General features: G+C 44.5%; 2 protein-coding genes across 2 annotated transcripts; both read left to right on the top strand.

Moving 5' to 3' along the window:
* Positions 1-790: 790 nt before the first annotated feature.
* Positions 791-9791, top strand: LOC102263350 (cystatin-8). The gene is made up of 3 exons (XM_005858266.1): positions 791-1021; positions 5657-5770; positions 9708-9791. Exons 1-3 carry the CDS (start codon positions 791-793, stop codon positions 9789-9791), a joined length of 429 nt encoding a protein of 142 aa, XP_005858328.1.
* A 6968-nt stretch (positions 9792-16759) lies between these two features.
* On the top strand, positions 16760-21534 carry LOC102261231 (cystatin-13-like). The gene is made up of 3 exons (XM_005858260.1): positions 16760-16987; positions 20288-20401; positions 21451-21534. Exons 1-3 carry the CDS (start codon positions 16760-16762, stop codon positions 21532-21534), a joined length of 426 nt encoding a protein of 141 aa, XP_005858322.1.
* Positions 21535-24778: the final 3244 nt, after the last annotated feature.

Here is a 24778-nt window from a genome sequence, read left to right as displayed (position 1 = left end):
TTACCTGCTCTCTGGCAGAACAGTGGAGAGAGGTACTACTGGGCCAGAGGGAGTCCAGAGGCCAGGCATTTAGGAAGCTAGGGTCATGGCACATGTGAGCAGGAAACCTTTGAGGGACCCTCACTCCAAGGGCAGAAGCAGGAAGGGTTTGCCTGGACTGAAGGTCAGTGGCAGCAGTCTGGAGATGCCCTCCCTGAGGCAGGGTCACAAGTGCTAGATTACATCACAAAGTGGAACCTCTCTGCAGGGGCATGGACTCAACAGATGAAGAGAAACCAGAGATTAGGAGACTACAGGCCAGGGTATAGCTGGAAGCTGAGAGTGCTGGAGACCCAGGAGAACCACGAGCTGGCACCGGGGGCAGAATCTGACTCCACAAGGAGGAAGGAGCAGCTGGCAGTGGGGTAGGTTGGAAGGCCCACTGAGTGCTGGAGCCAGGAACCCAGTCACATCTTATAGGCCTGAGACACACAAGCAAAAGTTTGTGGTGAGGCTTACAGGGTAGATGTTGGTACCTCTGGGCTAAGTGCTCTCCCTGGAACTGCAGACCACACCCAGGATAAGGAGGGCAGATGCCTGGAGCAGAGACTCCTCATAGCTTCTCTAGGGTGGGTTTCCTTCGAGGGCAGGGGTAGCCCTACAGGTGACCCTGTCTTGAATCTAGCTGGGCTGATGTTGTTGTGGAAAGATCTTTGAACCTATAACAGCAGCAGCAGCGGTCACCCCATCTCATCTGCAGCTCCATCCCTGAGAGGACAAAGGCTCACCTGTACCCCTGGATGGAGAGACCATGACAAGACTCTGGGGGTCCTGCCTGTTCCTGCTTACCCTTGTGGCGGCTCTGGTGGCCAGCACAGACCCAGACAAGAATAAGGTCAAGGTGATAAGGGAATTAAAAGTTATTGACGCCTCTAATTACAACGTGAAGCAGTGTCTGTGGTTTGCCATGCAAGAGTACAACAAAGAGAGTGAGGATAAGTACATCTTCCACGTGGTCAAGATAGTGCAAGTCCAGCTGCAGGTAAAGGTGTTCTCTCTCAATATGCATATTTGCTTCTGGTGTAAAGACTGAAGCCAGTGTGAAAAATTGGGCATCTGAGAAAAACATTGATATATGAAAGTCCTAAATATGTTAAGTGCTCAAGCCATATACACTTGCACATTACTATAACATCAGTGCATTTACTATATGTGCTTGGACTGTCGTTCTAAGTACTTTACATATATTAACTCATTTAAATCCAAAACTAAAAATCAAATGTTCGTTATTTGTATTTGCTAAGGTTATTGGGAGACAAATTGAGTACCATGAGTATTTTGCAACAATGCTGCCACGGGCCACATTTCAATCTACCCACATAATGTGGAATGTGGAGTTGAAAAGAAACACATGGCACACTATCTAATGTGTAGGCTAATAAGGCGCCTCCTCCTCCATTATTTAATACTTTTAATCCAACATTTTCATGGAAGTGGAGACTATGATGTTCTGTTTATAGAAATGTATCCATCCTCACAGAACCACGAATTGCCCAAACCGAGGAAGTGTTACTGACTTGGATTCTAGTGTGTGGGGTGTTCCCTGGAGTTTCCAGCACGTGGCCTTGGCTGCCATGTCTGATAAAAGGCTCTGTGTTGGAATTCAGCCTCAATGGTTGGATGGTGGGATGGTGGGATGGTGGCGTTTTGCACCATGCAACTTATGAGAATGAATTGAAAATGGAAGGTCATTGTTAGCAGAGCTTATTTCAGGCTTTACACTCCCCAGACTGTCTCTTAGCAGGAGCTGGGCCACTTTACATGTTGATCCTTATGACTCCATCTCTTGGGAATATGAGAGCCAGGAGCACCATATTTGCAAATGTTATGCTGCTGGTGCAGCATGCTTTACTGATTGGACACATGCCACAATCCATCAGAAGGCACACTCTTGTGACATCTATATATATAAAAGGCTAATATGCTAAGTGTCCAACCATCCAACCAGTCACTATGATGCACATTGCAGGAGCTGCTGTGATGCACACTGGCCATTCACAAAGAAATGGCACCATGGACCTGGTGCTGACAAAGCAACACTCAGATTCCCCCAAGTGGGACACAGGCCCCCACCACCACCCCAGAGTGACACCCCACCAAATCCCAGCAGATGCTGCTGAGACCTCATGGTGCAAAATGTGGCCTACAGCCCAGCCCAGCCTAGAAACGATGGCTGTGGGCACCGGGTAATGAGGTCATATAGCAACGCCCAGCTTCCTCTCCCTAGCGACTAGACTCCTTGGAGTTTCTTCAGCCCAGAAACATGACTTGCGTTATAGCCAGGTGGAAACATTTTACACTTTAACCAAATATCTGTGAAGCGTTTTCATGTGTCTCATCTCATTTGATCCTCACAGAAGTTCTGGAGTAGGTAGATAGGAGACTCGATGGAATCCTATTTTCTTTTCATTAGCTGGAAAATGGAGATTTAGAAAGCTTAGAAACTTGACCTGACTGAAAAGAAGTAAAAAATGGTGGACCTTGAAAATGATTTCAGGTTTTCTCACTGCACAGAATATAGTCAAACACTGCTGCAGTTAAATATTTTACCCTTTGTTTTCCCTACAATAATAATCTGCTTTGTGTTGATATTTACTGCTGTGTTGCTGACAATTAAAGAGAAGTTGGGGTGCTTCACTGGGCTGGAAAAAGTTTAGCCAAATCAGAAAACAGGTCTAATTAAGCAAGTTTATCTATATATATAAAGCTCTTGCTGGCGCCAATCACACACATGTGTTTCAATCTGTCATTGTCAATTGTGAATTTGGTTGACACTTCTATTATATTTTTTCTAATTAATTTCCTTTCAATGTGCACGAATCCATGCACCAGGACACTAGTTTTGAGATAAAGGAATAGCTCCTAGGTCTTGTAACTTTCCTAGTCTTCCTCACAGTTTTTTCCCTTGGTACCCCAGGAACATACACATTTAGCAAGTTTCTCCAAAGCCACTTCTATGCTAGCCATTGTAGGTGGGGCTGTGAGATGGACAGAAATGATCATAGCCCTTGGGGAGCCATCAGTCCAATTAGAAAGAAAAAATGCTCAACCATGAATGAGGAGCCGCGATGTTTGTTCCAGAGACATGGAACATAGACAAGGTCTGGTTATCAGGGGAAGACTTCTTCAGACAGCATTTCTCACCTGAGGAGCTTGTAAATGTCCTACTGCATCCTCATCAATTAAATGAGAGTCTTTAGGGGGGACCTAGGCCTCATTAGGTGTTAAAACCCTCCAGGAGGTGACCCCTATATGCAGACAAGGCAGAGTACCACTTCTCTAGGTCAGCCCAAGGTCAGACTAGGAGTGAAATAAGGTGAAGAAGGTGGGTAGGAAGTGTTTTAGTTTGGGTTTCCCAGAAGCAGACTCTTGTGCTAGAATTCAAATGCAGATATTTGGAAGGCCATCCCAGGAAGCACCAGGAGGCCAGAAGGGGGAGTGTGAGGGGTCAGGGGGCACCCATGTGGGGTAAATTACTGAGCAGGTTACCACCTTGGGCAGCTGGGCTCAGTCTATCTGGGGAATCAGGGAGAGGGCATAGAGCCTGATTAGAAATGGGGCCACCCTGTAGGTGAGGAGCTGGGCTACTTATCCACCAACTCTTACCCGGCCTTGTCCAAGAGCTATTCTGGGAGTCCTTGCTCCTGTTGGCAGCAGGAAGCCCAGCATGGAGCCCCAGGACCTAGCAGTGTGCTTAGGAACAGCATGGGATTGGGGCACCACTCATAGCATCTGCCACAGAGGAAGGCAGGGAGGTTTATGGTGCATGGGGGTGGGGAAGAGCGTTTAGGCATAGCAGGTTGCCAGTGGGAAGAAACAGGGCCTATTTGGCAACCCAGGAGCCAGTGTGACTGGCCAGGAAATAAACAGGGACCACCAGGCCTGTCCTTGCAGGCCATGGGCAAGACTTTGACTTTATTTTAGGAGCACTGGAAAGCCAGACAGACATGTGGTCTGGAGTTCTCAGAATCCATGTTATTAGATTTGGGTTTTAAAACTGTCATTCTAGGTAACCTATATTTAGAAAGAGGTTATGCAGATTCAATCAAGGTGTCCATGAAACCGGATGTCCATGAAACTTCAGGTTCACATTCCCCAGGAATCACACACAGCAATCCTCTGCCTTCCTCTGGCTGGACAAGAAAAGTGGGCAGAAACAAGAGAGGGGTGAGCATGGTGGTTAGGGATGCTAGTCCACATGCTAGGATAATCTTGTTTGAGCCCTGGGTTAGCTGATAGTTAGATGGATAGTTAATTAGCTCCTCTGTGCCTCAGTTTCCTTACCTGAAAAAATGGGAGTGATAGCCTTACCCCAGAGGCTTGGTATGTGGGTTAACTGAGTTCTTTTTTAAAAAATATTTTTATTGATCTCAGAGAGGAAAGGAAAGGGATAGAGAGATAGAACATCAATGATGAGAGAGAATCATTGATCAGCTACCTCCTACACACACTCTACTGGGGATCGACCCCGCAACCTGGGCATGTGCCCTGGCCAAACCATGACTTCCTGGTTTATACCTTGAGCTTCAACCACTGAGTGCACCGGCCAAGCTGACTGAGTTATTGTGTGCAAAGCCCGGGTGTAGTGCGTGACAGAGAGCGAGGGTCAGCAGGCATTATGACTAACAGGAAGTCCTGCTCCTGATCAGGTTCATGGCCACAGTATTTTTGAGATTCTCTAAATACAAACTTAATTTCCAAACTCAAGATGTACCTCTGCTGGTCACTTCTTGGTGTCTAACCAGCTTCTCCCCAATAGGCCAGAGTCTCCCTTGTTAATTCTTTGGAACACAGCCACAATTTAATACAAATTTATCAAGGTTCAGAGATGGCAATGAGGAAACGTACTAGAAAAAGTGGAGTCCAGGGAAGTGGGAACCAAGGCACAGATACCCCTTTTTGTGGCTTGCTGTGATGTTTTCTAACCTGATGAAAGCAGATTTAAATGACCACCTTCACCTTCACTGCACTCAGTCATTAATGAATTCAGTAAATACTGATGCCTTACTACAAATCTACTGCTACACTCCTTGCTAAACACTCAACAGAGAACAGAAAGACGAACTCCCTTGGCATAGCCCCTTGACTGTTTGCTGAGGTGGTGGGAGGGGCCTTGAGTAGAAAAGCCTTAAGGGGCAGGAGATTTAACCAGATGACAGAGCCTGAGGGGTGCGTGTGTGGGATAAGAATCAGGGGGGATGTCCAATGTGGCTGAATTGTCTGCCCCTCCATCTGGCCCACATGAATATATAACATCTTGGGCCCAGAGGAGCTGTTGGTTCTGGTGACTTCAGTTTTCTCCCCCAACCTGTCACTGAGCGTGCAGCATGCCTTGGACTTTGGGACAGAAAATGGAATTAGAAGACTTTGCCTTCCAGGAGGCCCCACACTGGAAAGAAGCCTCTTCCCTGCGTATCCAGCTCCATGTAGGGCTACACAACTGGTATCAATGTGCAAAGGAATCCAGGCAGTGGGCATCCCTGGAGAAAGACTGGCTAACAGATAGGGAGGCAGGATGAACGTGAGAGTAGTTTTTTAGTGTTCGCTAAAACTTCTCAAAGGTAAAATACAACTTTTTGAATAAAATCACACAATTGTTATAATTGCTGATTGACAGGTCACAGACCGTTTGGAATACTTCATTGATGTTGAAATTGCCCGCAGCAATTGCAGAAAGCTTTCAAACAGTAATGAAAACTGTGTCACTCAGGAAAACTCCAAACTGGCAAAGGTAAGTGACAAACCAACTGTGTGTGATGGTCTTGGCGACTCTTAAGCCCCAGCCAGAAGAACTTGGGGTGTCCAGACTCTCTCTTTGAGGTCTGGATGACTCCCAATATTTAGCCCCAGAAGTGGTCAACTCTGTGGCTTTTAGAGTGGAGAGTGTAGGTCTGCAGAATGTGGTGGACTTCTCTGAGACTTTCCCCACCCCTCAACCTAGGGACAGCATGCTGTCAATGTCACTCTGATTGCAAGGGCTCCATCAACTCTGGCCTCTTGGTGCAGGAAAACTTGCCCATGCATATTTATTGAAAGTCTTCTCTCTTGGGCCCGGATGAGCAGTCAGCTGTGGCTTCCCCAACAGTTGCTCATCCTTGTGAAGATACAAGAGGAAATTTGTTCATTCACTCATCTACTCATCGAAGCTTACTTGTGCCAGTGCTGTTCTGTGTGTTGGTGATTAAGCAGTGACTAGGCCACACTGTGTCCCCATCCCAGACTTACAGTTGATTCTTGCTAGGCTCAGCCATAGTTTCAATGAAGGTCCAATGACTCCCCCCAAAGAGTTGGGTTGGCCCAGGGGCCTTTTGCTTGAAGCCTATATTTAATTTCAGAGGTGGGGAGAGCCCTGGATTTATCCAAATGCTTAGTCTGAGGTTAGTGGAGGCCTCTGGGTTTTGCCTAGGAGGGGTGTCTTTGTCTCTTTCTTTATACCAATGGTTCTCCACATGAGTGGGCATCAGAATTACCGGAAGGCCTTGATAAACCCACATCCCACCTGCAGAACTTCTGATTCATTGGTCTGGAATGGGGTCCAAAAAATTGCATGCTTGACAAGTTCCCAGGTGATGCTGCTTCTGGCGTTGAGTCCAGGAGCTTGCAAAGGCCTGATCACCAAGGACACTCCATCATGCCTGGGACTGCCTCTGTGTGCTCCACCTGAGCAAGTTTGGTCATTTCCAGTTGACAGTAGATAGCCATCAGGGCACACATTTAAGCTGCGAGCGTGTCTTAATGCCATCTGATCTTTTATGCTAGTATTTTTAAAAATCTTTTAGTAGAATTATGGTCTGTTTAAATATATTTTTTTATACTGGACTTATTGGAGTTATAGTGAACGTTGTTGCTTTTTACCTGTTTGTTGAACATATTAAAAAGAATTAAGGAGAATTTTCCTCAATTATTGTATCTAAGGTTCCCATGGACAATCTCAGTTTTAAGATATATGTTTTTAAGCACACATTTATCAACACTGAAGTCTTTCTTTCTTTCCAAGCCTTTGGAATAATATTGAAGAGTAACAATGCCGAACAATTGTTCTTATTCTCGCTTTAATGGGAATGTTTTCAGTATTTATATTCTCTTATTAAATATTACATAAGTGCTACTTTCTGAAGTCTCTCCAATTCTCTCTTTATGAAGTGTTATTTTTAAAATTAAGAATATTTTCTTCTATTGATTATTCTTTCAGCATCTACCAAGTATAGTGAATTCTTTCTCTTCTTTGAACGATTAGTATAGTAAACTGAAATAATAGATCCCCTCATATTGAGTCCTTATTCTAACATGTCTGGACTATGGTACACTTTTCTTTTTTTGTGTAGCTTTATAACCTTATTTTATTATTAGTTCTCATCCTCTTTGACTGAAAATAGCTTTTTGAAAATGGTGACAGGCCCATAGATCACCAATAAATATAAATTTCCTGGATAACCACACACAGATACAGTATGGGACATTTCTTATTCCTTTGACTCAGACAGCTTTGCTGAGCCTGGAGTTGAGGGGCACATCTGGCATTTCTGTCTCTTTCACTGCAAATGTTCAGCTCTCTCTGAGAGTTGGGATGGGGGAGGGTGTGCACCTCTTGAAGGTCACTCCACAGATGTGCTTGTGAACATTGATGGTGTATTCTAAGTCACCACCATGTTGACAGCAGATAGCTTCTCCTTCCCACCTCCTTTCTTTGTTGCAGCCCTTCTGCCAGCCTCAGGTTGGAACAAGTGCAACAGATTGTGTCTGCACTCATCTGTTAGAATGCAGTTGGGTTCAATATGCCACTTCTTTATTTAGGACTTTTGCTTTTATATAGTATATTCAGTACTCTCAAACCAGTATTAATAACCTTTGGAGAATGAGGTGAAAACACAGACACACATACACACAGAGATGCACACACGGGCCAGTTCCATTGCTTCATTCTAAACCTATCGAATCAAAATTTCCAGGTATAGACACCCACATATACTTGATATCACTGGGAAAACCTCAGAGGCACTGCTTTAGAACTGTCTAAAACTCGGCAGCCTCGAGCTAGCAGTAATGTTTAACTTGCTAGTATTTTTAAAATCCCGTTTATTGATTTTAGAGAGAAAGGAACGGGGGGCGGGGGGGAGAATGAGAGACCACACACCTGGATGTGAGAGAGAAATATGGATCTGCTGCCCCCCGTGCACCCTTGGAATTGAACCTGAACCTTTCCGTATGCAGGATGACGCTCCAACCAACTGAGCCACCTGGCCAGGGCACTGGTATTTTTAAAAATGATTTTTGTTCTATTTACTAGGACAAACACTTAAGCAGTAAGAATGTCTTAATGCCATTTTTGAAGTTCCTTGGTAGTACTGCTGCTGCAGGCCCTGGGACCAGCCGTCCGGCTTATGATTTGGTCTCGGGGTTTCTCTTGTCTGGTATAATAAGAACGGAGGCTTTCCATCTGTTTCTGTGTTCTGAATCCATTTAAAAACAAAGGGAGCTTTTGGTTGCCAAGCTGATATAATTCCCCTGCAAAGCCATCTTGATCTGGTATTGTCTGTGGGCCTGAGGGGCAAGAAGCTCCATTGTCCTCCTCTGTAGGTGTCTGATACTCAGCAGAGATCAACTCCTGACTCCATTCTCTCTGACTCCGTTTGCCTCAGAGCTCCTGGAAGTACCTCCTTGTTGCAGTCAATTATTTAAGATGCCCTTTGCTGCTTTCCAGGACTTCTATCTATAGCTCGCTCGCTCTCTCTCTCTCTCTCTCTCTCTCTTATCTATCTATCTATCTATCTATCTATCTATCTATCTATCTATCTATCTATCTATCTACCTATCATCTAATTATCTATCTATATCTATCCATGTATGCATTCATCTATCTACCCATTCATGCATCCCTCCACCCATTTATCCATCCATCCACCTATTTGGCCCTTTATTTGCCCATTCATCATCTATCCTACACAGAATATTTTATTTCAAAGGTACTTTTTAATCCTGTTTATTGATTTTAATACTAAACAAGAGAGAAGGGCTCTATAAAATGAAAGTCAGGTTAGGCCCTAGAACAGCCGTGGGCAAACTATGGCCCGTTTGAAATGAATAAAACTAAAAAAAAAAAAAAGATCGTACCCTTTTATGTAATGATGTTTACTTTGAATTTATATTAGTTCACACAAACACTCCATCCATGCTTTTGTTCCGGCCCTCCGGTCCAGTTTAAGAACCCATTGTGGCCCTCGAGTCAAAAAGTTTGCCCACCCCTGCTAGAACCTTCTAAATTGCTCTTATTCTGACTTATTTGTTATCAGAACAAAAGGCATTATTTAATTATTAATACAACATACATTGGTTCATATCTGGCATAGCATTGCTTTATTTACATTGTAGAATATATTTATAGAGAATTAAAAATAAAATGAAGTTGACATCTGATCTCCCACCAAAATATGGTGATTGTTCGATTTGCGATCTAATGGTTGGTGTGGAAACAGAGAATCCTCTGGGGCCATCAGCATTTGCTAATCATTATGAAGGTTTGCAGCATCCAGCTAGCAGGCTCTTGGGAGCATTTCAGCTAGCAGGTTCCTGGGAACATTTCTTGATGGATGATAACCGTCTTCCAGCATATGTCTAAGCTGGTACCTTGTGGCGCACTACTGATTGTTTGTGGTGATGGTCTCTTTCAGAAACTGACATGCAGCTTTATAGTTGGAGCGCTCCCCTGGAACGCCGAGTTCACCGTGATGAAGATGCAGTGTGCAGACCTCTAGGGCTCCTGGAGCGTGCCCCACTGTCTCCGCCTTGCTCTGTGAACAGAACTGGGAGAAACATGCTTTCCTCATGCAGGCCTCTCTGCTTGACATTTTGTTTTCCAGTTTCATAGTATGTGGTAACGAAAGATGGGCATGTCCAATTCCTCCTTCCTGGCCGCAGTGGGGCCCCTTGCCTTTAGCCAGCCTGATGGTCCACCACCAGGAATATGCTTATCACTGGGTACAAAGGATGGAGTGAGGTCTGTTTCTGCCCCCCTCTGCAAGTCTGAGGAGGAATCAGTTTTGATTGGGTAACAGCCCCTTACAGAGGTAGGAACCCAGTGGGTGCTAACTGAACATGCTCCTTTTGGAAGCCTCTTTTGCCTGGGGCTCCTTCCCTTCCCCTGCTGGAAGCCGGTCCATCCTTGCTGCTTGACACAGTCACTGCAGGGAAGAAACATCTGCACAGCATATGTTGCAAGGGACCTGAGGGATATGGCATACTGTTCTTAATATGTTTGCTCCCCTTCTTAGCGCTATATGTTTTAACCAAGGTCACCTCTCCGAGAAAGGTTGTTTCCCCAGGTGGGGATTTTTCCCTAGAGTTAGGGATTAACAGGACTAAGGAAGGGAAGAAAACCCCTTAACTAAGTGCCAGGCAGATAATTAATCACTTTAACTATGAACAATCACTCTTAAGCTACATAATCTTTACTTAGGATAATCTCCTTCAGTTACTTCCTTGTAGCTTAACAGAACAATAGAGTAGTGACCTTGGAATGGAGATAAAAAATGCTCTCACCTTTGGAATAGAATGGATAGGATTAAAATCAACTGGTATAAATACAGATGTAACAGGAGAATAAAGAGAGAACCTGGCTGGAGAACCTGGCTAGGCTGCTGATCAACTGAATGCTGTCTCCGTGTCATTCCTTCTTCACCAACTTCGTCCACACCTTTGGGAACCCCTGGACCCACGGGGGCTGGACCCCAACATTCAACCTTTGGAATAGAATGGATAGGATTAAAATCAACTGGTATAAATACAGATGTAACAGGAGAATAAAGAGAGAACCTGGCTGGAGAACCTGGCTAGGCTGCTGATCAACTGAATGCTGTCTCCGTGTCATTCCTTCTTCACCAACTTCTTCCACACCTTTGGGAACCCCTGGACCCACTGGGGCTGGACCCCAACATTCCCCCTCCCCCCAGGGCCCTGAGTGAATGGAGTTTTAAACTGTTAGTTATAAGGTCACTTTTAGTTCTGAGCTGACAGAGTTTGATTCTTTCGACTTCAAATGAGGGCAGGGACAAAACAGACTGCAATGCTTTTGCCCAAAGAGCAGAAGGTTTTGGACCAGATGACATGGAGGGTTTGAGTCTGTCAGTTCTCTAGCTTTTATCTAGAACAAGGGCACATCTGCAGCATGCACCCTCCCATCATGTGAACAGGAATGTGAATCTGTGGGCCACTCTCAGATTACAGGAGGGCAATGACTTTGTCCCCTATCCCAACAGCCCCCCACCTTGAACACTACAGGCAGGCCTCTGAAGCTTTCTAACACAGAAGGTGTACCCCAATAAGTGCACATGTGTAGGTGATCAGCTTGCTCTGCTTTCAGAAACCTGTCTGCTTCTCCCTGCCAAGAACTTGGGGTCTACACTCAACCCCTCACTGCACAAGGAAGCTCATTGGAAGCCCTTTCTGCAAGTATTCACTCAGCCTCATCTTGCCGTGGGAAAAGAACAGGACAATGGGGCTGTGCCCATTGCCAAAATGAGGAAGTTGATCTGTGGTGAAACTAGCTTCAACTTGCTGAGTGTTACAGCAAATTTTACCCCCAAGGGAAGGCCCTGAGCCAGGCTACAGATCAGAGAATTGGTTAAAAGTCCTGGGGCTCAACCCCCCACTCTTCCTCCTCATAAAGAAAAACACAAATTATTAATATTAGGAGTGAAACAGAGAATATTACTACAGACACAATCATGAAAAGGATAATAAGGAAATACTGACTCTGGAACAACATGGGGATTATAGGCACTGACCATTTGCACTGTTAGAAATATGCTTATAACTTTTCACTCCCTCAAACTACTAATAACCTACTGTTGACTGGAAGCCTTACCAATAACATAAAGCTGAATAATATATTATGTACATTCCCCTCTGTCTTGTTTATACTCCAGCAACAGCCACCTTCCCACAATTGCAGTATTCCAATAGCCCTTAACTGAGCACCCAACCTCCACCACTCTTGATGTTCTTCAGTCCATCATCTACCATCAAACATAGAATCACATTCTAAATATTAGAAATCAGCCCAGCCAGTGTTGCTCAGTGGTTGAGCATCAGCATATGAACCAGGAAGTTCAATTCCCAGTCAGGGCATATGTCCGGGTTTCGGGCTTGATCTTCACTATGGAGCATGCAGGAGGCAGCCGATTGATGTTTCTCATCTATGTTTCTATTTCTCTCTTCCTCTCCCTGCCTCTCTGAAATCAATAAAAATATATTTAAAAAATAAAATAAAATAAAAATTAGAAATCTGACAATGCCAGTCCTCTAGACCTTCATGTTTAAGCAGCTGCTTTTTAGTTTTCAACTTTTTGGGTCACCAATTGGAAAAGTATGGTTGTGAGAGGAGGGACAGATGAGGACATGAATAAAAGATGGTGGGACATGAGTGTAAAGCAGGTGATGGAAAAGGCAGGCCTGCATAGTATTCCATTGTGTGACTGCACCACAGCTTTTTAGCCACTCATCTACAGATGGGTTCTTGGGCTGTTTCCAGATTTTAGCTGTTGTAAATAATGCTGCTATGAACATAGGGGTGCATATATTCTTTCTGAGTAGTGTTTCAGGTTTCTTAGGATATATTCCTAGAAGTGGGATCACTGGGTCAAATGGCAGTTCCATTTTGATGTTTTTAAGTAAATTCCATATTGTTTTCTATAGGGGCTACAATCTGCATTCTTACCAGCAGTGTACTAGCCTTCCATTTTCTCCACATCCTCACCAGCACTTGTTGTTTGTTGATTTACTGATGGTAGGCATTCTGGCAGGTGTGTGGCATTATCTCATTGTGGTTTTAATTTGTATCTCCCTGATGATTAGTGATGTTGAGCATTTTTACAAAAAATAAGAATGTCTTACCCTTTTCAACAACATGGACCTGGAGAATATTATGCTGGGTGAAAGAAGCTAGTCAGAGAAAGACAAATACCACATGATCTCCCTTTTAAGTGGAATCTAATTAACATAATAAACTGACAAACAAAATAGGTCCAGAGACATGGAGGGATGGAACAGACTGACAGATCTCAGATGGAAGGGGGGCTGGGAAGAGATTAATCAAAGAACTCATATACATACATGCATAACCAATGGACACACACAATAATGTGGTGAAGGCCTGGGGTGGGGCAGGGGCTGGGAGGAGGGTGGTGGAGAGGGGGATTGGGGAACATCTGTAATACTGTCAACAATAAATTTTAAAAAATTAATAAAAGGCAAGGCTGCCAACATTCTACAGAGAGAAGTTCAGAATGAACTCTTGGGAACTGATGAATCAGAAATAGAGGTTTATTTATATTTGTTAAACTTACAAAAAAACTAGTAGAATGTCTCTCTATCTAGCTATCCATCCATCCATCCATTCCTCTAAACATGAAGAAGAAGAAGGAGAAGGAGAAGGAGGAGAAGGAGGAGGAGGAGGAGGAGGAGGAAGAGGAAGAGGAGGAGGAGGAGGAGGAGCAGGAGGAGGAGGAGGAGGAGGTCATGGGTCCTAGGGCTTGTAACCAAGTGGTAAAGAGTAGGGGTGGGCACTTGCTTTTCATCATCTTAAGGTCTTCTCTACATTTGATTTTTACTTTAGAACTTGAAACTTTTATCAAAGTAATATTTATTAATAGAGCATTACAGAAATAATTAACTTAGTGACATTCCTAAGTAATCTCATTCCTCAGGTACAAGCCTATGAATGGTTCAAAATCTCCAGATTTTCTTTTATTTGAGCTTAATAAGCCATTATCTTTATTCTTAACAAGTCAAAATCTTTCTCTGCTTAGTATTTCACAACTTGCTTATCACATTTATATAGAGAACACAACTTTCCTTGTCAGTACATGCACATATTTTTGTTGCTTTTAAAAATCTCATTTCATGGACATTACATATCTTATTTAATAGTCTTCTTTGATACATATTTGGGCTAATTTCCTTTACTGTTAAAATTTTTTGTTACACTAAATAATTTTTCAGCCAGTTTTGTACACATGGGCAAATATTTCTGTGGGATGCAATCCTAGAGGCAGAACATCGTGTAAAGGAATGTGTAACTTTTAACTGTTCAACAGAGACTGCTTAGTCATTGTGAACAGAGTGAATTCCCACTCTGCCGATGTTGATGAAAAGAACCTTATTTAGAAGGCATTGTTATTGTATTTTATTTTTTCCCAATATGTAGGAGAATAGTGATATTTTATTGTTGGGTTAATTTGAATTTTTATTGTTGAGGAGGTTACTAGTAAGCATATTTTTACATGTGTATTAGAGACATTTATTTTTTGTGTGATTTGTGTATTTGTGACTTTTATGTATGTTACCTATTGGATTTTGTCTTTTTACAAAAATAATTACTTGTCATGGCTCTTTGATATTATGGAAATTAAAGTTTTCTGTGTCAGATTTGTCAAATTCTTACCACTTGTCGCACTTCACACCCAACAGGATGACTATAAAAAAGACAGATAATGCCCTGGCCAGTGTGGCTCAGTTGGTTGGGCGTTGTCCCATGTACTGAAGGGTTGCTGGTTTGGTTCCTGGTCAGCCCACATGCCCAGGTTTTGGGCTTGATACCCGGTGGGGGGTGTGAAGGAGGTGGCCAATCAACGTTCCCTCTTGCATTGATGTTTCTCTCTCCCTTCCTCTTTTTTTTTTTTTTAAAAAAAGACAGATAATAATTAATGTTGTCAAGGAAGTAGAGAAATTTGAATCCTTATACATGGCTGATGGGAATATAAAACAGTAGATCCACCTTGGAAAACCATCTAGTAGTTCTTCAAAAAGTTAAACTTAGAATTATAGAATTACCATGTAAGCCAATAACTCCACTTTAAGAGAAATAATCCTCAAGAGAAATAAAAGCATATGACCACACAAAAGCTTAAACATGAATGCTCACAGCAGTATTATTCATAATAGCCAAAAAGTGGAAACAACCCCAATGTCCACCAATTGCTGAATGGATCAATTAAGTATGTAATATAAACAATGGAATAGTACTCAGCAATAAAAGGAAATTAAGTAGCAATGAATGCTACAACATGGATGAACCTTGAAAACATGCCAGCATGGTTGATGCCAGCTGACACCTTATGGTATTTCGGGTAATGGCTTCTGCCAGCTGTGGGCCCGCAGCTCCTTGGCCCAGGCACCACCAAGGACCTCTCCTCCCTAGGCCTCTCAGTCCCAGACTCCCCGAGACTGGCTGTTTGGTGCCTCTTCCTGTCTCTAAGCCTATGAAATCAAGTAACAGGACCCTGAAATAAATGGCTGTGGAGGTGCTTTCTGTTCCAAATGGTTTAGTCTAAAGCCCAGAAATGTAGAAGGTTAGGAGGCATAGAATAAGAGTGAGGACTTCTGCACGGTGAACGGGGGGTGGGGGGGGGCATGTGATGGCTGCTGGTGAGCCTGTGAACTGACGGGTGAGGGACCCCTGCCAGAGGTGCTGCTCACTTGAGCTACATCAGAAGGGCTGGGCTTACCTCACAAAAGGGCCATGGCTGTGACCACCTGGCTGGGGAGTATATCCAGAAGACAGAGGCAGCCCTGAGCTCAGGTCCCACTGACACCCTGACCAGGCACAGGCATGAACTAAGCGTGCTGGGGACCCAGGGTGCCACAAGGGAGGGACTGGTCAGAGCTCAAGTCCCCAGGAAGGAGAAAGATACCACCGTGGTCAGGGCACTCAGCTCCAGGCTCAGCGAGCAGGAAACTGGTGGAGGACTTGGTTCTGAGGTGGGTCTGGGGTAAAGAGGTACTGGGTGGGAGATGATAGGAATGCCATGGTGGCCTCCACGTATGCCCCAGGCCACTTATTTCAGAGTCACAGAGCAGAACAGGCCAAAGTTTGCTGCTCAAATGGCATGGGTTACCAAATTAGTGTAAACCATTGACCAAGAAGCAAGACAATGAGAAGGAGCAGGTTGAAATGCTTAAAATATGTGGCCAGTGGGGCAGACGTGGAGCCTGGGCCAGCCATGTTCTCTGTGGCATCAGCCTCCTGCGGGCGAGTCTGCTTTGCCCTCACACAGCTGGGCACACTGTGTGGCCTTCCGCACAGCCCAGGATTCAGTTTACGTTTTCTGGGGAGAGGATACATGGGGCCAGAATGACATCACCAGTGGGCAGCAAATGAAGACTTTCTGAGTATTGTGTGCTGCGTGTATCGAATGTGTGCTTACTATCTGATGAGGGGAGATGCAGAGCATAGTTTTGAGGCCTGTACAACGACTTTCATATGTGCTCCTGGGAAGGAAACAATAAGAGAAGCTTTGGGACCTGTCTTCTCCCCATGACAGCGCATCTGCTGCAGGTGCTCATGGCCATCTGTGCACACAGACTTGACACAGTGAGGCACCTTCACTGGATACACAGGGACCTTGCAGATAAGGCAGCAGGGGTCGTCAGGCAGGGAAGAAAGGTGTGTGTGGGGGTGTGTGTACGCGCGTGCGCGTGTGAGTGCACGTGCTTCCATGTGTGAGTGCATAGAGGTATGCATCCTTCCAGAAAGAAAAGAGCTAAGACAGGAAAATGGACAGATTGTGATTGCAGATTTCTCCCATGGTTTCTGTCTGGGGAAGAAGAGAGAGAACCCACAAATAGCAATGTTTACAGAGATTCTTTCCTTTTCATCCCAGTCTGGTCCACCCCTAGCCCTGGAAGGACAGAGGGAGCTAGCCTGAGCTCCCTTGGCTGTGGTGCCATGGCCAGACTCTACCCAAGCCTACTGCTCCTGGTGGCCAATATGGTTCTTGTATCCAGAGATATTCGCACCTGGGGCTGGAAGAAGGTGGTGAGGGAATTCAAAGACATCCCGGAAAGCTATGTCTATGTGCAGCAGGCACTGTGGTTTGCCATGAAGGAGTATAACAAGGCCAGCAAAGACAAGTACACTTTCAAGGTGGTGAAAGTGCTGAAGTCCCAGGAGCAGGTTGGTGGGCATTTGCTCCTCAGTTCTCTGCATGTCTGTGGTTGTGGTGGGGCCATTGTGTATGAATGGAAAGCAGTTCAGAGATAGATGCTTTTAGCCAAATATATTAATTTTATTTTAGGGGTTCTTAGAAGAAAATTAATTGTAATGTATCCTTTACTATTCTGAAATAGAAATAGAAAATATCCATTATGGTACCTTAAAATTGATGATAATCACATCATAAAACATAGGTAATAGCCCAGAAGGGCTCTTAAAGAGACCAAGTTTGGGAAAATTTGGCTAATATCAAAATGAGTGAGACAGGGATTAATTATTATAGATTTTTAAAAATATTTTTAAAGAAACTGCAGGTCTAGTTTTCACTGATAAAGAGAATCAGGGCAGAGAAGAGAAGGCTTTTCTTTACACAAGAATGCCTACTTATAGCCAGTTTTTCTCAGTGGTTAGAGCGTTGGCCCACAGACTGAAGGATCAAAGGTTCGATTCCAGTCAAGGGCATGTACCTTGGTTGCAGGCTCGATCCCTGGCCCTGATCGGGGCATGTGCAGAAGGCAACCAATTGATGTGCCTATTTCATATCGATGTTTTCCTGTCTCTGTCTCTGTCTCTCCCTTCCACTCTCTAAAAATCAACTGGAAAAAATATTCTCAGGTGAGGATTTAAAAAAAATAATGTCTACTTACAGATGTAACTAAAAAATCACCTTTTGCAATGACCATGGTAATCACTAACTCAGGAAAAAGATCATCAATAAATTCTACAACCATTGGGTGAGAGAGAGCTGGAGAACAAATTTCTCAATTAATTATAATGGAGAAAAGATACATTTTCTGGTGAACACCTCACTCCACAAATGTACCAACACTGGGAAAATTGAAATCATGTGCCCTGATGTGATATCCCTGAAAGGACACAACATCAACATCACCTGTTTATGTTATTCTTACACACACAAAAAGCATACCCTGAACTGTCATGAGGAACAATTTAAAAAATCCATATTATGGGACATTCCATAAGTTCACTTAACAATATCTACATCACCCTGCCTGGTGTGGCTCAGTTGGTTGGCATCCTTCCATGCACCAGGGGTAGGGGTGAATGGGGGGGGTGGTGGTGGTGCCAGTTTGATCTCCCATTGGGACACATGCCCCGGGTGCAGCTGGATCCCCAGTGGGGGACATATGGGAGGCAGCTGATCGATGTTCCGCTCTCACATAGATGTTTCTCTTTCTCTCTACCTCTCCCTTTCTCTTTCTAAAAATCAATAAAAATATTTTTTAAAATCTTTAAGAAAAAATTTTTGTTTAAAGAGATCAATGTCATGAAAGACAGGGGAAAAGTAGGGACCCTATTCTCAATTAAAAGAGGTTTAAGAGCCCTGACCAGTTTGGCTCAGTGGATGGAGCGTTGACCTGTGGACTGAGGGGTCCCAGGTTCGATTCCGGTCAAGGGCATGTACCTTGGTTGCAGGCATATCGCCAGTGGGAGGTGTGCGGGAGGCAGCTGATCGGTGTTTCTCTCTCATCGATGTTTCTAGCTCTCTATTCCTCTTCCTTCCTCTCTGTAAAGAATCAATAAAATATATTTTAAAAAAAAGAGGTTTAAGAAACATGACAATAAATGTAATGTGTGGTCCTGTATTATCTCTTGGATTAAAAAAATGATAAAGGCCCAGTTGGGTGTGACTCAGTGGTTGAGCGTCGACCCAGGAACCAAGAGGTGACCGGTTTGAATCCTGGTCAAGGTACATGCCTGGGGTGTGGGCTTGATCTCCAGTAGGGGGCATTCAGGAGGCAGCCCATCAATGATTCTCTGTCATCATTGATGTTTCTATCTCTCTCTCCCTCTCCCTTCCTCTCTGAAATCAATAAAAATATTTTTTTAAAAAATATATAAAAAATGTTATTAGGGCAATTGAAGGAATTTGAATATAGATTATATCATAGAGGCGAGCATTGAACCAATTAGTATTTCCTAAGAAAGGTAACTGTGCTGTGGTAATGTAAGAGAGATCAAAATAAGGCTGGTGGCCAGTTGGGGGCTGTTGAGTGTGATTTAAATCGGCCTGTTTTTATGATTTGGAAACATTCCTCAAATATAAAGCAATCGTTCTCAGCTGGGTATGGATTGGGGTTGGCAGGGGAATTTGGCAATAACTGGAGACATTTTTGCTCATCACAACTGAAGGGCCAGCTATTCACATCCAGTGGGTGGAGGCCAGGGATGCTGCTGCTAAACACCCTCCAGTGCAAAGGAACTACCCCACCCCCGAGAGTGAGGGCTGAGGTTGAGAAACGTGATATGTAGTCATAATAAAGTTCTAGGAGTACATATGTTTGGAAGTTGTTGAGTTAAAAAAATGAAAGTGAACACTTCATTTCTCGCATTTCCAGTCGGACTCAGCATTCCTGCGGGCACCAGCAGAAACGGTTTGCTCTGTCCCTCCAGACATATTCTATCCACTTCCTGACTACGTTCCCATTTTCCAATGTGGTCAGGACTGGAGATGAATTCAGCGGCCCTACTGAAAACAAAGATAGGCATGAAATCACACTTAGAATTCTGCCTACCGCACCCATTCGGTTCAATGCCCAGGCAATTGATCTAGAATTTGCTGTATTTTCTGAATTACCGCTTATTCTTCTGGAGTAAGTTATTGTGTTTAACTTGGCCATTCTCTTTTACATGCTCTCTCCCCTAAATCTTGTAAAACTTGTTATCTTCTCATTCCTTTTTTAATGATAAAAATCTACATTTACCATTGTGCGGCTCCAGGTCCTCACAAGGCCCTCCTGAATAGAGGGCAATGGTGGGCTCTGCACAGATGAAGGTGCCCAGGAATTCAGGAATCTGGGAGGGTATATCATAGGGGATAAAGTGTATATTGTCAAAATCGCCAAAGCATGGAAGGCTTTGGCGAGAAGCAATACACCTAAGTATATTTCAGTTCTGGGATGTCTTTTCTATTGACTAGGCATGAAGATGCTATAACCTCTGTTGTCTTCGTCCCAAACTCCAATAAAGTTCTATTGAAAATAGTTTTCTTGCTTAATCTTGGGACAATTGTTGCTACTTTAAAATTAAATGCCATAATAAGAGAGAGAGAGAGAGAGAGAGAGAGAGAGAGAGAGAGATCAAAATAAGAACCCTCTCTCCCAATTATTCCAAAACTTCTGGCAAGGAAACTAGGAGAGAGGGTCATTGACCCTAAGTAGGCATGTTTATTTATCAGAGATGACTATTAATGCTATGCATTATTTTATGATATCTAATTTTTAAGTTATTCATTGACAGGTCACAGATAGTTTGGACTACTTTCTTGAAGTCAAAATTGGTCGAACAATGTGCAAGAAAGCTTTAGGAGAAAATGAAAACTGCTTATTACAACAGGATCCTGAAATGCAAAAGGTACATGACTGAGACGGGGAGGAGTGATGGCCATGGTTTGGTTTGTGACCCAGACAGACAAAACTGATAGAACCAACCCCGTTTTGATTTTCAAGTTTCCTTTTTAAACCATATTCAGAACTGAGGATGGCCAGGTTCTAGATATAGAGCACTGTTTTTATTATATTGTGCTGATACCACCTTCTCCTCACTACACACATACACACACACACACACACACACACTCACTCACTCACTCACTCACTCACTCACTCACTCACATACACACTTAGTGGCTTAAAGCAACACCAAGCCATTGCTTTTCATTCTGCAATCTGGGCTGGGTTCTGCTCCCTGTGTTGTGTGCTGGGGTAAGAATGTTCCAGACGTCGGCTCTACTTACATGGCTGGTGTCTCAGCTTTGTATTTGATGCAACTTCAATTCTATTTGATGCTGCCATTCCCTACTGATGTCATGCAGGTGTCCCTACTTTGTTTTTATTCTAACTGAATAACACTTTTAGGAGAGAGAGGAAGGACACAAGACAACTCATCCCACACTGCATGTGCCCTGACCAGGAATCGAACCCATAACTTTTTGGTTCCTGGGTGAGCCTGAAGCCCTGCTCATTCTGCAGGCCCTGGAAAGAGCACTATGTGTCTCTTCCCAGCTTCCAGACTGAAAGCTTTCTTGGTGGTATCTGTCCAGGCTTTGAACCCCCACCCCGCCCCAAGGAATGCAGGATCCTGCACGATTCTTTGTGGGTTGCCTCCCCTGGGAAGGACCCACTGGGCCCTCCATGCAGTATGGGGTCTCCGCGGGCTGCAGGGAAGCTGGCCCGGCTAGATGAAAAGCAGAGCTGGAAGTGAGGATTTCTGAGGATAGCCGGTTCTCGGGCCACCCTGGAGCAAACAGAGCCATGTCCCTTATGGCTTCAGATCACAGGAAAGTGAATTGGCAGGAGCCCATCCAGCTGAGAGAGGCTGGCTCCGCACTTCATAAAACAGAAACTTAAAAAATATATATTTTTTTCTTTCTTAAAGCTGATTATTCTTTTTGTCTCTTTTAGATGCTTCATTGCACCTTTATTGTTCTAACCAAGCCCTGGTTATTTGAACTCACTCTGCAGAAGAAACATTGCAAAGATATCTAATTGTCTTCTAGTACATTCTGCCAGTCTCACTTTCATTTAAAGAAGCAACAACATCTGCAAAATATTTAAATAACACAACTGGCCCACTGACTTCATTTTTGTGGGCTTTTTGCTTGTGTGTGTGTGTTTCTCAAGGGCTGATGGTGGGAACGTGATGCCTTTCTGCAGTGTTGGGAAGCCTCTTCTAGTTGGCAATTCATCCGCTGGCAGGGACAATCTTCTACTGAGAATTGGAGAGAGTGGGAACTTGTCTCCATATTTTACCCAACTCTGAGCACAAGTTACTTTTCACTGACAGCCTTACAAAGAACTAAACGGAGAACCCAGTTGTCAAGCTGGTGGGTAGTTTTTACACGGTTCCTAGGGTCTGGTTGCCTTGAGGGTGCCCTCATGGATTCATCCATGGATTTCCACAGAAACCTTCCTGCCTAGAACTTCTGGGAAGACACAGCCTAATGGCTTAGAAACAGTTTTAAACTCCAGATCAACCTGGGAAATCACTGGATCATTTGGAGATTTATATTTTACTTTTGGTTTTGAAGTGAGGGAGAAAAAATGCATGAGTGACGGTGAATGGAGAGTAGGTTGCATTTGTGTGTGTGTGTCTGTGTGTGTGTGTCTGTGTGTCTGTGTGCCCATGTGTGTGTGTGCGTGCACACGATAGGATACATTATCTAATGTTATATGACTATTATGTTATCTAATAACCCTGCGTTTAGTGGCTTAACCAGTTTTCTTATGTCTCTCACGGTGTCTGTGGGTCAGGTGTCTGTGGGTGGCTTGACTGGGTGGTCCCAGGTTTTATCTCTCATGAGGTTACACTCAGCCAATGACTGCACTGCCCTCACATGAAGGTTGGTTTGCCTAGAGAAACCACTTCCCAGATGGCTGCAGGTTGGTGTTGGCTGCTGGCAGGAGATCTCTGTTCTCTTCCACATGGGCCTCTCCCTTGGGCTGCCGTGAGCTTGGCATGGTGACTGACTTCCTCCAGACAGAGTGTTCTGAGAGACCAAGATGGAAGTCAAGATGCCCCTTGTGACCGAGATTCACATGTTACACATCATCACCTCTTCTTTTAGTTATTGGTCACCTGATTCAGTATGGAAAGGAACCCTACAGGGGCATAAGGGCCAGGAGATGAGGACCAGTGGAGGCTCTCTTGAGGCTGGCTACCACAATGCATGTGTGTGTGTGTGTGTGTGTGTGTGTGTGTGTGTGTGTGTGTGTGTGAGAGAGAGAGAGAGAGAGAGAGAGAGAGAGAGAGGGATGGGGGCTGAGATGATGAAGGAGGTTAACATGTCCAGAAGGAGGCACTTTCTGAAACTTGAATGTGGAAACTATAGTACTGGTATACAGGTCAAGGTCAGCAGGGAAATGTCAACAATAATGTAGGAGTGAGTTCTAACTTAGACATGTGAGAGATGCTGACGTGCAGAGGCCACCTGGCTGACAGGTAAACACTCTCCAAGAGTTCTTTTCTCACAGGATGGATGACAAGCACCTGAGCCTCTTTGTCTAAGGGTTTCCCCTTCACCAGGAGGGGCAGGCCAGAGTGCTGGGAAGGTAATGCCCCTGGGAGGAGCCCTCAGTCAGTGGCTGAAGTTGGAAGATAAATATCCTAGCCTTCTGATGCCCCAGGAGATAACACCAAAATTTGATCTACCAGGTCTTTGGGAGGTGCCCAGCAAGACGGAGCCCATAGCCCACATTGTGATTCTGCTCACTGTTCCATGCTGCTTCCCCTCTACTTCCCCATGCCCCTCTCTGGTATTTTCTGGGATCACCGCCAAATAAACCAGTTGCACCTGAATTTCTGTCTCAATGTTAGCTTCTGAAGGAAACAGCCTCATAGTGGAGCCCAGGTCCACTGTGAGGAGTAGCCTGAGGCCACCCTGGGGGCTTGCCTGGGTAAGGTCAGGCAGCAGGGCATACTTCATCTGCACTTACCTCATCTCAGCTGGTGGGGAAGGCATGCCTTTGCCTTCCTCCTCCTCAGTGTGCTCACAGAGTTCTGGGGACACAGCGGGAGTAGTTTTGCTATATTGCTTCTCCCCACCTCGGGAAAGGGATACTACCTGCAGCACCTGCAGCCCGCTCCTCTCTGCCCATCTCTGTTCTTAAGCCCCAACCACTGTGGGTGTGCAGCCTGTGCTGCCAGAGCATGTGCTCCTGGGATCTGCAGCCAGAGCTGGTGGGCCCCACCTGGACCCATGAGCAGCCCCTCAAAAGGTCTTTCTCCTCTGAGCCCTGACAGTGTGGTTGCACACCTGGAGGGACCTGAGATGTTTACACATCCTGGGCTGGTCATTTTCATCTTACCATTAATACCGATTGCAAGCATGTGAAGCCAACCAAACTTTACTGTCCACATCCAGGGTCAGCAGGGCACTGCTTTGGGTTTAACTCTTCAAAATCTTCTGGGACCTTCTCACACATTGAGTCAGGATGAAGAATCAGGATCAACAGCTTAACTGATTGATGAGATTTTTTATTTTTTTATTTGTTCCAGGTTGATGACCTTTTAAGTGATATGGAGGGAATTAGAACGTATGGGTGTTCGGATTTCTGAGCAACTCAGTATTGCCTCATTCTCCCGAGGTTTGAAGGCTCATTAAAACCTGTGACCTTGGCCACCCAAAGGACCAGCTGCTCATGAGAAGTAAGGCCTCCAATCCTTCTCCTTGGAGGTGGTGCTTCTTAGGTGATACTTGGATGTCAGAGCATTGGCTTTGCCATCATGTCCCCTTTCCCTCTCAGATCATGAAAAAAAATTGAGGAGGGGGAGAGAAAGAGTCAAAAATGCATCTTTCAAGCAGGGGGCATTTCTCTTCCAGGATGAATGGGCATGGTCAGCAGGGCACTGCTTTGGGTTTAACTCTTCAAAACCTTCTGAGACCTTCTCACAAATTGAGTCAGGATGAAGAATCAGGATCAACAGCTCAATTGATTGATGAGATTTTTTATTTTTTTATTTGCTCCAGGTTGATGACGTTCTATGTGATATGGAGGGAATTAGAACGTATGGGTATTCGGATTTCTGAGGCAACTCAGTATTGGCTCATTCTCCTGAGATTTGAAGGCTCATTAAAACCTGTGACCGTGACCACCCAAAGGACCAGCTGCTCATGAGAAGTAAGGCCTCCAATCCTTCTCCTTGGAGGTGGTGCTTCTTAGGTGATACTTGGATGTCAGAGCATTGGCTTTGCCATCATGTCCCCTTTCCCTCTCAGATCATGAAAAAAAA

Source organism: Myotis brandtii, unplaced genomic scaffold (genome assembly GCF_000412655.1).
Source record: "Myotis brandtii unplaced genomic scaffold, ASM41265v1 scaffold1164, whole genome shotgun sequence".
Taxonomy (NCBI): domain Eukaryota; kingdom Metazoa; phylum Chordata; class Mammalia; order Chiroptera; family Vespertilionidae; genus Myotis; species Myotis brandtii.
Note: the sequence above shows the minus strand (reverse complement) of the source record. Positions and strands in the feature narration are given on the sequence as shown.